Consider the following 13,347-nt stretch of genomic DNA (forward strand, 5'->3'; position numbering starts at 1 on the left):
CGCGTTGTCATCAAATATCATTAACAACACTATATAATGATATCCGATATAATTGTTGCAAGAAATTTTTCGTAATTTGTAATTTAGATGCAAACTCTATCGCAATAGATTTTGGTCTGCCTTCGTTCGCGCAATGTTCATCTCCGTAATAACTATACCAGTGGTTAATTTTATTGTAAGAGCAGGAGTTATTAGTATAGTCACATAAATTCCGATGAGCGATCTAACAATTCAACATTAATATTTGGAACAGTTGTAAAATTGATTCCGTTGCAAAAAATCAATGGCCAAAGTCGTAGATTTGGTTTCATTATCAAACGGTTGAATAGTATTGGATGATTGTGAATCGAACACGTTAGTAGTTAATTCAGAGCTCATGCTGATTGACAGTATTATGTTTGACGTCTTTCGATTTTGTCTGAAAAAAGAAAGGCTTAAAATGTTGTAATAATATCACCTACATCAATTGAATTTTGGATATCAGTGGATTGTGCAGGGTTAAGTTCCATTAACGAAATTTCCGATCCTAGAGTAGGACTTTCTTCTGTTTCGTTTCTAATTGTCACGGCATCTATACGCTCGGAAATGTTTTCTACAGTGGTCGACAGTTCGATAGAAGACACATCGATGGTTTCTGACGTCTCGTTCAAAAACATGAGTTGATTTTTATAATTGTTTTCCATTATACCGTCAGTTTGAATAAAGTTACTTGTTATGTCAGGATTGACAGTCGTGTCAACATTAAAAATCTGATCTGGCATGAGTGACGATTCATTCATTTCTTCCGAAAAGAGAGTCTTAGCAATAGTCATTAGCTCAGTGAGCAACGTATCATTGGACGACCTTGAGTCGTTCTTCATAATAATATTGGCAAGTCGCGAGACAATCGCCATTTCTGTAGTTATTGATGAATCTCCTGTATTCTCAATGATACTTGAGTTAGCCATATCTGATGCGTTTATTTTCTGATCGTTAGATTGATAGCTTTGGATGTTCATTTCTTGCCCTGGTCCGTTTGTCGTTGTTTCCGATATTGTCGTGGATAGTTTGGAGGGCATAGTCGTAGTAGTGGGCTTTTGAATAAATGTCTCACTTGTGGAGAAATTGCTTTGCAATTGGGATAAAATGTTTTGTGCAATATCGATGAATTGTGTGCGAAATGTAGAAATGTCAACAGGTGCTTCCGTCATTTGCATCTCAATTATGTTGTTGGACATTTCTTCCGTCGTAGTGGGCTCGGTAGCACTCGTAGTTTCCATCATTTGAGACGGAACTGTCATATCGAATTGTCCTATTGTGTTCATTTCTACATTTTCAACTATATTCTTCATCTCCGTTGTTCCATTGTGTTGCACAGTGTTCATCTCGATATTTTCAGATATATCGTTCATCATGGACATAGTCGTTGTTTCCGGTGATATTATGTTTTCGGTGATTGAAAAGGGTGTTGTGTTTGATGTATTAGTTGACATTTGTAAGTTCAGAGAAGTGGGCGTCATTTCAACAGTTGTTGATGACGTTATCTCCATAGATTTATCCATCGATTCAGTGGATCGAATGTTATCGGAAGTAGATTTCGTGGAAGATAACATTTCCAGAGTTACATCGACGTTCGTCGACGTTTCGATCGTGGTCATTTTGGTCGTGCTAACGTTAGGTAACATTAATGTGCTTGAAATATTGGGGCTGGCCGGTGTATTATCGGAGATGTTAGTTCCAGATGGTCCCATAATGGGTGCTGTAGTATTCTGCTCGCTCGTTTCTGAATTTGCAGGGATTCGGGACGTCGTCGAGGTGATTTTCGGGGTAGTGTCGGGGACAATCTCCGTAGCTAATCTCGAGGCAAGTGAAAGGTCTGCCGATTGAACAGCGGTGGTAATGTCTACGGTAGTAATAATATCTGAGAAGGATGTAGTTGCGATAGATGCGGATATTGGACTATCATTGTTGTTAGCAGTATCATTACTGATGCCGTTAGGTACAGTAGCGTTAGAGTCTACCTTCGTCACCTCGCCAGTTAGTTTTTGCTGCTGGGACACATCATTCCCGCCCAGATTTTCGTTTCTTATGCTAGCTGACTCTATTGCTTGATAAAAAGTGATGAATCTGGGCTCGCCGGGGTTGTTGATTTGAACAGAAGGCGCCAAGCCAGTATTCTGCAATCAGAAATTCGGTGCGTGCAAGTGCTGTACACACTTTGGGTGCAATTTATGGTGTAGTAAATTGGTTTCGAGAAAAATATTATTTAATATACCGCATGTACAATCTACATGTCAAGAATAACGTTTTGACTCTTAATCGCATCGCTTACACTTTTTCTCGTAGAGTAAAATTTAGTTTAAATTAAAAAATAGATTAAAGCATAGACAGCGATAATAGTTTGCATTTAAGAGTCAATACGTTTTGGTTATTCTATTTACAAAAAAGCTGTGCTTCTAATTAATACAACAATGGCAGCCAAGTAATATAGTGATACATTCTTATGCCATTTCTAGCTTTCCTGCTCCTTTTTTTCCATTAAGTATATTATATAAGCTATTATTTAATAAAAAATTGTGTTTAATTCAACACGAATATGTCCGTTATAAACATACACTATTTTCGAGATGTTGCCCTTTATCTTTTATGAGTCTACAAAGCTCTACTGATGCATTTTCGCTATTATTATTATATTATGGAAGTTATCGTATTATATATATTATTATATTATTATTGCATTATATACATATACAGGGGATAGACAAAATAATGTGAACATCTGTAAAAGAGAGGTATTAATATATGTACATTAATTAAATGTTGGGCCACCATTTGCCCCTTTTCCAGTGTTGGGCCACCATTTGCCCCCTTTCCAATGTTATCTCGTTCTTCCATCCGCCAATTGCCGTAGAGATAGATGTTGAAGGAGGAAATACGCTTCTCAATCTTCTTCAAAACTGTTCACAGTTCGATGATATTAAGCCATTAAAATGCCCAAACACTCTCCCTGGCCAGCATAATTACCAAACCCAATTATCATTGAACCACTATAAGCAGTTTTGGAGAAGAGATTGAAAAAACGTTTAATTGGCTCAATGATATTCAAATTTGGTAATTGTGCTGGCCAGCGAAAATATTTAAACATCTTAATAGCGTAATATCATCGGACAGTAGGCAATTTTGAAAAAGTGAGAAACATATTTCCTCCTTCAACAAAGCAATTAGCAGATACAAGAATGAGACAACATTCCAATTAGAAAAAAAGCAAATGATAGCCCATCTTATTAACAAACAAATATAAATACCCCTCTTTCACAAGTGTTCACATTATTTTGTATTACACGTGCAGGCAATGTGGCACTTTCGGTGCATGTTTTCTGTGCCGAAAGCAGCCGATTTCCCCCGCCGCCATCTAGCGGCGACACGGTGAGTGAATAAGTCGGTTTCAAAGCCATTATCTACGGCTGAGCCGCGTTAAAAGTCATTGTATACGGCTCAAGCCGTAGGAAATGTATTGAAACCGGCTATTCCCCCACCGTGCCGCGGCAAGATGGCGGCGTGCGATCGGCCGCCTCGCGCACAGAAAACGCGCCGAAACAGCCACTTTGCCTGCACTTGCAATACAAAATAGTATGTGTATCAAGTGCGGAAAGTTGACAATTGGTCACGAGTGCGAGGGATGGACGCACGAGCCGAAGGCGAGTGCGACCACCCCACATGAGTGAACAATTGTCAATCCGCACTTGATACACAATATACTATTGTCTACCCCCTGTATATATATATAAGGTCCTTGAATAAGTTCTCGCTGTTTCTTAAAAGATGGTGTAGCGGCACTCTGTGCATGGAATTTCGTACGGAAACGCATCAGCTAAGTAGTACTATATGTAACCTCAAATTCTAGTAGATACAGTTTACCACAGTGTCAACCACGTGTTTAATTACCTATTGCGAAAATGTCTACTTTTGTGCCAAATAAAGTGTTTTTGCGGGGAATTTTATTGCACTGCTTTATTCAAAAGAAATCTGCAGCTGAAGCACACAGAATTCTTGTTGAAACATATGGTGACAATGCTCTGTCGAATACGACATGCAGAGACTGGTTTAGGCGCTTTAAAAATAATGACTTTGACCTTGAAGATAAAGAACGTTCTGGAGCACCGACAAAGTTTGAAGACAAAGAATTGGAGGCATTGCTGTGTGGTCTCTAATGATGGACAATACTTTGAGTAAAGTTATTGTAAGCCTTATATTTTAAATAAATGTTTCTTTTTAACAAAAAAAACAGCGAGAACTTATTCAAGGACCTAATAATATTTTTCGGATTATCTATAGAACACTATAGAAGTGATTAAAAAGAAGTTTCTCCATGAGGATGACATAGGTATATATATTATTCGTCTTTATTTATTTATTTATTCTTTATTTAAATCATCTATTTTAGCATGTTATTTATAAAAAAAACTTATTATATTTATCAATTACGAATCTGCTTACTTTATTTACAGTTATAATAATGTTCATAAGTAATATTCTCATTGTTTATAAATTTATTTTAATTTTAACTTGGCTAAATAAGAATAAACTATCAATCGTGCAATGCTAAAATTAAATCATTTATTACAAAAAATATATATTAAGTATATAAAATTGTGTATAATATGCAATATATTTTTGCATATAAGTAAATTTATGGCATAATGTAAGTTTATAGTAATATTGTGATGAGTGTGTTATGGCATAATATGGCGGATTATTTTCGATGTGCAATAGTATATTGTGTATCATGTGCGGAAAGTTGACAATTGGTCACGAGTGCGGGGGAAGGACGCACTCGCCTTCGGCTCGTGCGACCACCCCACACGAATGAACAATTGTCAACTTTCTGCACGTGATACACATACTATTTTGTATTACAAGTGCAGGCAAAGTGGCTTTGTACGCATTTTCTGTGCGCGAGGTGGCCGATCGCACGCCGCCATCTTGCGGCGGCACGGTGCGGGATTAGCCGTGTTCAAAGTCATTGTCCACGGCTGAAGCCGTAGGCAATGGCTTTGAACGCGACTTATTCACTCACCGCGTCGCCGCTAGATAGCGACGTGGAAAATCGGCCGCTTTTCGCACAGAAAACATGCACACAAAGTGCCACTTTGCCTGCACGTGTAATACAATAATATTTTTTTATCATAGTTGATAAATCATCTTTTTTCTGAGATAAATTGTTCTCCTGAGTATTAAAACGTCATTTAATGACATTAAAAATCAATTTTATTCTCAATAAATCGTGCAATAAAATTATATTTATGTGCTCTTTTGAAGCAATAGTGCGATTATATTTACAAGTGAATATATATGTAGTCAATGATGATGAAATTAAAATTATTGTAACATGAGATAAAGATGTAGATATATGGACTCTCTCAATGACTCTTGACCTTGATATATGTTGTCAAGGTTATGACTCTGAATAATTTCTTTAAAAAGATTCCCGATTCAGCGACTTTTGGATCTATATTTTTCTCTCGCATTTAATTATTTATTTCGATAAAGGGGTCAAGGAGTTTTTGAAATAAAATCTCAAGTAAGAGATTATTTCAATTTTCAAAGTCTTGATTAGTACACCAAGAGTAATATGTGCCTTATGCACGATTTGTTTCTATAGTAATATCCGCGTTTAGCTCTTCACGCCTTCTTACGATTCAAATTTATATTCTTTAAAAAGTTTTAGGCATCAATATTTATTAAAAAATTATTAACAATTAAAATTTTATTTAGAGAAAACTTCTAAAAGTAGATTAATAATAAAAAATTTTATATTTGATATAGATATATAGTTTATAAAAGTATTACTATTTACAATGAACACCCGAGATTTACTTTTTATCGTGTTTATCCTCCCAGGTAACAAACGTATGTCATTTTGATGTTTAGTGACGTCAGTTTGCTACTTATTTGGCTGTTGACGCTAACATTGTGTAAATATCAATAAGATATATTTATTAATTTCTTCATATATATATTATATACTTAATATAGAAGATTTATTTCATATAAAACAACCAACTAAAATTTTTTAGAAGTTATTTAGGGTCATGACTTTGACAAGATATTTCAAGGTCATTGAAGTTATGAAGATTATATAAAAAGGAGATCCGTACATCTTTACCTAAGAAAAGCACATGAACGAGACAATTAAATCTATCTCTCATTATGATAAAGAATAATCAAAAATATAATCTTTTTGCATGGATATAATTAAAAATTAAATTGCTTGATGAAGTTGTGGCGATTGAATTGGTCCACGATGGCGGTGCAATCGCTTCAAAACCCTCTGGTACCTTCGTAGGGAAAACCTTTTAAGCACAAAAAATTACCTCACATAACTTCTTCTGAAGGAACCATGAACATCGAGTATATCGCCTTACCTGCGCCTTTCCGTCATTTTTTATCATGATTTTTACTAGGACCTATTATTTTAAACTATATGTGAAAAAGTATATCTCACATAGAATGGCATAATAGGAAATATACACATACGTATATATAAAAAAACGCATATAAAGTATAAAGTATAAACATTTTACTTTTGCCTTAAAATAATAATGCTAAATTAATTATAAAATTTAATCAGTAATTAAAGTATAGGTAAATATCAATGTTATTATTTGTATAAAAAAGTAAAAAAAATTGTTTAAATAAATTTTTTATAAAGTATATATCTTTCATAAATTAATTTATTATTCGATCATGTATATATACACCTATAGATAGCAAGCATACGTCATTTTGACGTCGAATGATTTAATTAGACCTTAAAATGACGTACAACTTGCTACCTGAGTAATATTAATTGTAATCAAAAAGTAATTACCTATACAATATTAAAACAAAAAAAAATAAAAAAAGCTTAAATCGCCATTATAAGATATCAATATTTCATTATAAGATTCTATCCAAAACCCTTAAATGTCTTACCTCTATTGGTGTCGAAGCTGTAGTCGATGATGTTGTGATCGATGGTATTACAACTTGATTAGTGGACGGTTTTCTCACAAATAATTCCGCTCCTTTGTATCTTGCGCTGAATCTCGGTGGAGAACCGTTCGGCGTTATCCTAGGAGCGGAATTCTGTTTACATACAAAAAATATGATAATTCTTTACTAAAACCTGCACGAAATTGACGCAGTTTTTATTATTAGCCCTTATATATTATACTTTTATGCTAACCTTATATTTCTCCATGTTAACTTTTATTAAAATTATTTTTATCTAATAATTCACAAGGATCAAATTCAATAAGTATAAAGAGTTTTTGGAACTCATTTAGTTCCAAAAGTTTTTAAATAAGAAATACGATACTTTCAAAATCATAAATTGGCATTTCTATTATCAATTTGAAATATAGCTGTTTAATAACTATTATAAAACGTCTATAATTTATTCAACAATAACAATAACAAAATAAGTTCTCTCAATAAGTTTACTGTTGAAGAAGCGTTTAGTGATACAATTTCAGGAGTTTCTGAAGATATAAAACCATCTGAAATTTATTCAAATGCTCAAGTAATACATAAAAGTTGTATAAAATCATGCGAATTTTTATAATTGGGTCGATCAGTTCAAAAGTGACTGAAAAAGAAAAATTAGGTCGAGGAAGATTCGATTTCATACTCCAGACTTTGTCCCATCAGACTTCTTTTTATTGAGTTTCTTTAAGGAATCAAGTTTCAGCAACAAAGAAATAAAAACATTTAAAACTGATTTATTGTTAGATAAAACAAAGAATTCTTTGCTGCTGATATAAAAAACTAATAAAGTAATGGGACAAGTGACTATAAGACTATAATTGTAGCCGATAAATTATTGTAGATAAATTATTAGATTCATTGAATAAACCGTATTAAAACAACAGCCAATAGGTCTCTTTACTTATTGGATGACTCTCGTACATATTTATATGTAGTGTATCTGTTTACATGTAAGTAGTGTATTATATATACATAGTATCTTGAAATATCCCAAACTGCACCAAAATCGAAACATATATGTCTAAAATCGGGATATAAGACATCTTTAAAACATCTTAATATCTTTTAATTATCATATCATAAGCTATCTTATAAAGATATAAAGATTTCTTAAAAATATCTTAAAAATTTCTTAAAAATATATTTAAATCCCAATTTTGGACATGGTGCTGTCTGGGATATATATTGAACATGATCGGCTGATTTGCTAAAACTTATGAAACTCACCCCGATATTTACATTGGAATAAGATCCGGAGAAAATGGGGGTTCTGTTACTTAGGTTGTTCAAGAGCGGTGCCACAGTACTTCGTAGTTGCTCCAACAGTGTGTTGGTATTACTGCTGAGAAACGCGCTTTTAGTGGGATTGAAGACATTGGATTCGCTACTGTTGCTAATGCTACTCTCAGTTATCGGCGACGTATTGCCAGAAAAGACAGTCGTTTCTTGATTCGCCTTAGTTGATGATTGAGTCGTCAGTTGGCTAGTTGGTACTTCGGAATGTCTCCTGTAAGTCGCCGTTCGCGGACGGAACTCCTTGCGCTTCGTCTGCGTAGATGTTGCCTCTGTGCTGGTTAATTTGGGAACGGTGTCGTAAGGCGTGAAATCGCCCGATTTCTTCCTTATGTATCTGCTAGTAGGTCCGACGGTCATTGACGTCACCATAGAAACCGTCACTTTGTCCGAGTCTCGTTGCTTTGTGTAACGAGGCTGGAAAACACCCTTATTCGCAAACTTTGCCCCAACCTTGCCTTCCGACGAGTCATATTTCTTCGCATCAGGAATATAAACAGGATATAAGTTCTTCGACAATTCCGTCGAGTGTACACTACTCGATGTGGTGATTGTCGGTGACAATGTTACCTCGTGAACAAATTCTGTAGTGTGAGCTTTCATAGAGTCCATCGACGCGTCTGTAATCGACATGGTGCTCAATGTTGTGGCAGATTCCTTTCGTACGTCATCAGTATCACGTTCTAGTTTATCTAACTTAATTCTTTCAATAATAGATGTTTTATCTAACGTTAATGGTTCAGTAGTGATAACAATATTGTTCTCGTCACTAGCCTCCATCATATTTGTCGACGTTGACGTTTCTTCTCGCGCCGTCGGGATACTTTGCGACTTTGAGGATTGAACTTTTGTCATATCAAAGGTCGTGGTAGTAGTTTTCTTCACGGATATGGTACTGCGAAGTGGAATTCTACGTGGTGGAGGATTGAATTTACTGATGCTGCTCGTTGATGTTTCTTCCATGGACAAAGATATTGCTTTATCCGAGGATATCCGATTTTTTTTAATTGTGGATCTAAATAAAATTTCGTTATTTCGATCTTTCAAGGATTTTCCAGCCTCCAAGATTTTCCATCTGCCTCTTGTAATAGATTTTTCTTTCTGCGTATTTGCAATTACTGCACTTTCAGGTGATACATTGAGTTTGCTGGTCGCTTTTGTCGTCTTTTCTACATTTTCTTCTTCCTTGACCGTGGAAATTTCTTTCACTTGCGATTTACCGGAATGAGGGACAAAGTTGTTCTCATCAACGTTCAGTTCGGGTTTGATTAATCTTCTAGCTAAGTCCAGCTTCTGCTTAGATCTTTCGGAGAACAAAACTTTCGCCGGACTTGATTTTGTTGCCTGAAAAGGTCGTTCAGAGCTGCATTTTACATGTGTAACGAAAAATCGCCAAGCAATTTTGTAAACAATCTGCCGAAAGCTCGGAGAATGGATATTTTGTTAGTAATTAACCGGTGCAATGACCTCAACAAAGCGTTCATCTTTTCTACGTTCTCAAAATAATAGAGAAGCTGATATATTCAATTATTAATATATGCTACAACCAAGCTTTTTTAAAGAAAAAATAAAAGTCTGATGAACTGAAGAAAGAAAACGATCACATAGTTGGTTAGATTAGATTAAGGGTAAGTCAATTGATGGTAAATAATGCAGATTGACGTCATTAAACGTCAAAATGACGTATGTTTACTATCTAAAATCAAAATTTCGTTGGCAAACAACAATTGAAAGTTTAATCATTCTTGATGCAGTGACATATTTAGAATTTTATTTTAGGGGAAGAGAGAGGGAAAGCTAGAACTTTGGGTTAATATTATATATATATTATAATATTATATAAAAAAATCCTTGTAAAAAGCTTGTAAGACGCGCGAATTGGCCGATCTTTTGATCAATTTCTCATTAATTATTGCGAATTTCGAAAAATGATAAGGAACTTTTCTATAGATTTAACCAGGGCTGTTCTACCTGCAACTAACGGGTGGAGCGCAAGTTACCGGACACCCTATATATATATATACTCTGACGAAATCTCGGACCACAATATTTTAGACATATGGAAAAAATGTAACAGCTTAAGAAATCTGATTTTCTGCTTTTATACGTTTACCAGCAATAAAATTAAAATTATCAGCGTCGTAGTTTAATATAATTGTTACCATAATGATGTTTGTATCATATTGCGTTAGATGGATGTTTTTTAAAAAACTTATATTCAGTCAATTTCAAACTTGTAAATATAGAATCGTTCTTTCGAACAAGCTAATTATGTAAAGATTGTTTAAATTCAGTTTCTTTATTATTTCGGAGGATTTTTTGTACTGAAAAAGACAGTTGTACTGTCGAAACGTTTACACGTTATATAATGTTTCTTAAAGTGTTGTATCAGGTGTATTATTACATATTTTTTATTTTATTTTTTATAATAAAATTTTAAGTTTTATGTATTATTTGCATATGTTGTAATAAAGAATTATTTAATTTTGTAATTATTTGGCTCGAAAGTTGACCTATTTATTTTATTGTTTGGTTATATATATATATATATATATATATATATCCCAGACAGCACATGATATTATACGAATATTCTATATTCATACTATGAATGTACGTACAGTATATAATATACTGAGAATATCTTTATGATATCTCTTGTAGTATATTATTTTCCGTATATTTTCAGGATGTTTTCAGAATATCTTTTGTAGTATATTATTTTTCAGTATGTTCTCAGAATATACTTTTACGTATATTCTCAAAATATACTTTTATATATATTCTTAGAATATACTGTAAACATCTTTTATAGTATATTATTTCTTGTATATATATCGTATATTCTCAGAATATACTTTTACGTATATTCTCAAAATATACTTTTATATATATTCTTAGAATATACTGTAAACATCTTTAATAGTATATGATTTCTTGTATATATATCGTATATTCTCAGAATATACTTTTACGTATATTCTCAAAATATACTTTTATATATATTCTTAGAATATACTGTAAACATCTTTTATAGTATATTATTTCTCGTATATATATCGTATATTTTCAGAATATACTTTTACGTATATTCTCAAAATATACTTTTATACATATTCTTGGAATATACTGTTGACATATTTTACAATATATTATTTCTCGTATTTTCTTGTATATGTCAAGAATATACTTTAGAATACGCGAATTTATTTATTGGCGGATATGTGTATGCAACACCATGTTCGATACGTAATTGCCAATATTGCCGGTGCGGCGCCGGTTTCTTCCTTTTCTTTTGTGCTCGTGACGAGTGAGCAACACGTGTGGTTCTTCATCCAAATTTGGATCGATATTAATCGCAGGTAATTCGCTTTTTATTTAATTTAAAATGCATGAAATTTTCAAATTCTATAAAAGATATTTTCAAAATATATTTATCATTTTTTGTTAATATACTTGATTACGATAAAATATTATTGCAAATTAACCTCAAAATCGCATATTTTTGGAACTTGTCTATTTTATTGCGTGAATTTATAAAAAATATTTATTCTTAAAAAATTTTTACAATATTGAAACATTGTCAAAAAAATAAAAGTGCAAGTTGAAATACTTTAATTACATTATAATATCTTGCAAAATTGTTATCCGAAAAATCACGTGTTGCAACGTAAATTCTTCGCCTAATTCTAAATTCCACTACATTTGAAATAAATGACTTAAAATTAATAGCGTTTTTATACTTTTTACTAATTTTTATGTACGTCTACCCTCTAATATAAATATTAAGATAGAATCTAAATTGTTAAAGTGCTTCATTATATTAACAAAATAATATCATTAATTAAAATATGATTTCTATCATGTTTTCTTATTTTTAATAGTTATGAGCAAATCAATTACACACATGAAATATATAAAAAAAAATATGCGTGTTTAACATATAATTAATATATGTTTTGTTATGCGACAGATGTATATATTAATTATTGATATGTACATTATATATATATGAATATATTGAACAAAAAGAAAAATTTAACATTTCTATTACTTTCTTGCAGGACAAACATAGAAGTCTCTTCATTGCCTTTGTGCATCACCATCAGCAAAGCTGATTATTTGTTCATTATCTCTACGCATCAAAGACACATACAGTGTGAAAAAAGATCTGATAAACGGATATATTTGGAAATTTCTTCGAATTTTGTTTTATGGTACAGTGAAAGTTCTCCAAAGGTTTCAGGTATATGTACTTCTTATTTTTGGTCACCTAAATTCTCAGAAGTAACGTGCATTAGAATGTATATATCCATGTGTGTTGTAATTGATTTGCGCATGTGTTAAAATACTCCATTGTTAATCAAATATGATAAATATTTCTGTTACATATATTTTCTCATTTTTAATAGATGTGATTGATTATATGTTATGCACAAGTTAATTACACACATAGGATATCTTGACAAATATTTAAACAAAACCTAAATGAATATACTAATATAACCGATATGTATTCACTACGTGCAGTATATAATATAATATTATACATATCTATATAATATTATACATATGTATATGTGTATATTAAATATATACGATATATGTGATATAAAACGATGAAATATATGTGATATAAAAACGAGAGAAATTTTTTCTATTAAAAAGTAAATATTTCATATAAAAATAAGTAAAAAGTGTAAATTTTTGTCTAAAGTTTTGTTTATAAATTTCACTAAATAATTTCACATTTTTATTTATTTTTTACATGAAAAATCTACTTTTTATCTTACACCTATATATATTTTAACTATCTTCTACATATATTAGTAATATGCTTAAAATATTCTACAAATATACTGATAATATACCAAGAGATATTCTAGTAAACACTGGTAATGTGATCAAAATATTTTATTAATATACTTACGATATACCAAGAAATATTCTCAGTATATACTGAGTAGGCTTCTAGGGCAGACATTAGAACATCCTCCGTACATTTTCAAAATATCTGGTACGTATTTCGAATATTAATGGGATATA

General features: G+C 32.3%; 2 protein-coding genes across 3 annotated transcripts in view; one reads left to right on the plus strand and one right to left on the minus strand.

Annotated features, from left to right (window-relative positions):
• LOC114929634 (uncharacterized) overlaps positions 1 to 13,347 on the minus strand; it is an 83,476-nt gene that overhangs the window by 19,301 nt on the left and 50,828 nt on the right. The window contains exons 6-8 of the mRNA XM_085489453.1: positions 8,236 to 9,645; positions 6,955 to 7,107; positions 462 to 2,156 (exon numbers count right to left, since the gene is read on the minus strand). Coding sequence (XP_085345579.1) covers positions 462 to 2,156; positions 6,955 to 7,107; positions 8,236 to 9,645 — 3,258 coding nt within the window. The remainder of the gene's footprint in view (positions 1 to 461; positions 2,157 to 6,954; positions 7,108 to 8,235; positions 9,646 to 13,347) is intronic.
• Positions 11,562 to 13,347, plus strand: part of Pld (Phospholipase D) — a 63,790-nt gene continuing 62,004 nt past the window's right edge. For both annotated transcript variants that reach the window (XM_085489454.1, XM_029301210.2), the window contains exons 1-2: positions 11,562 to 11,663; positions 12,366 to 12,547. The gene's annotated coding sequence lies outside the window, so the exon portion shown is untranslated. The remainder of the gene's footprint in view (positions 11,664 to 12,365; positions 12,548 to 13,347) is intronic.

Source organism: Nylanderia fulva, unplaced genomic scaffold (assembly GCF_048542155.1).
Source record: "Nylanderia fulva isolate GAGA-0341 unplaced genomic scaffold, ASM4854215v1 Scaffold84, whole genome shotgun sequence".
NCBI classification, from domain to species: domain Eukaryota; kingdom Metazoa; phylum Arthropoda; class Insecta; order Hymenoptera; family Formicidae; genus Nylanderia; species Nylanderia fulva.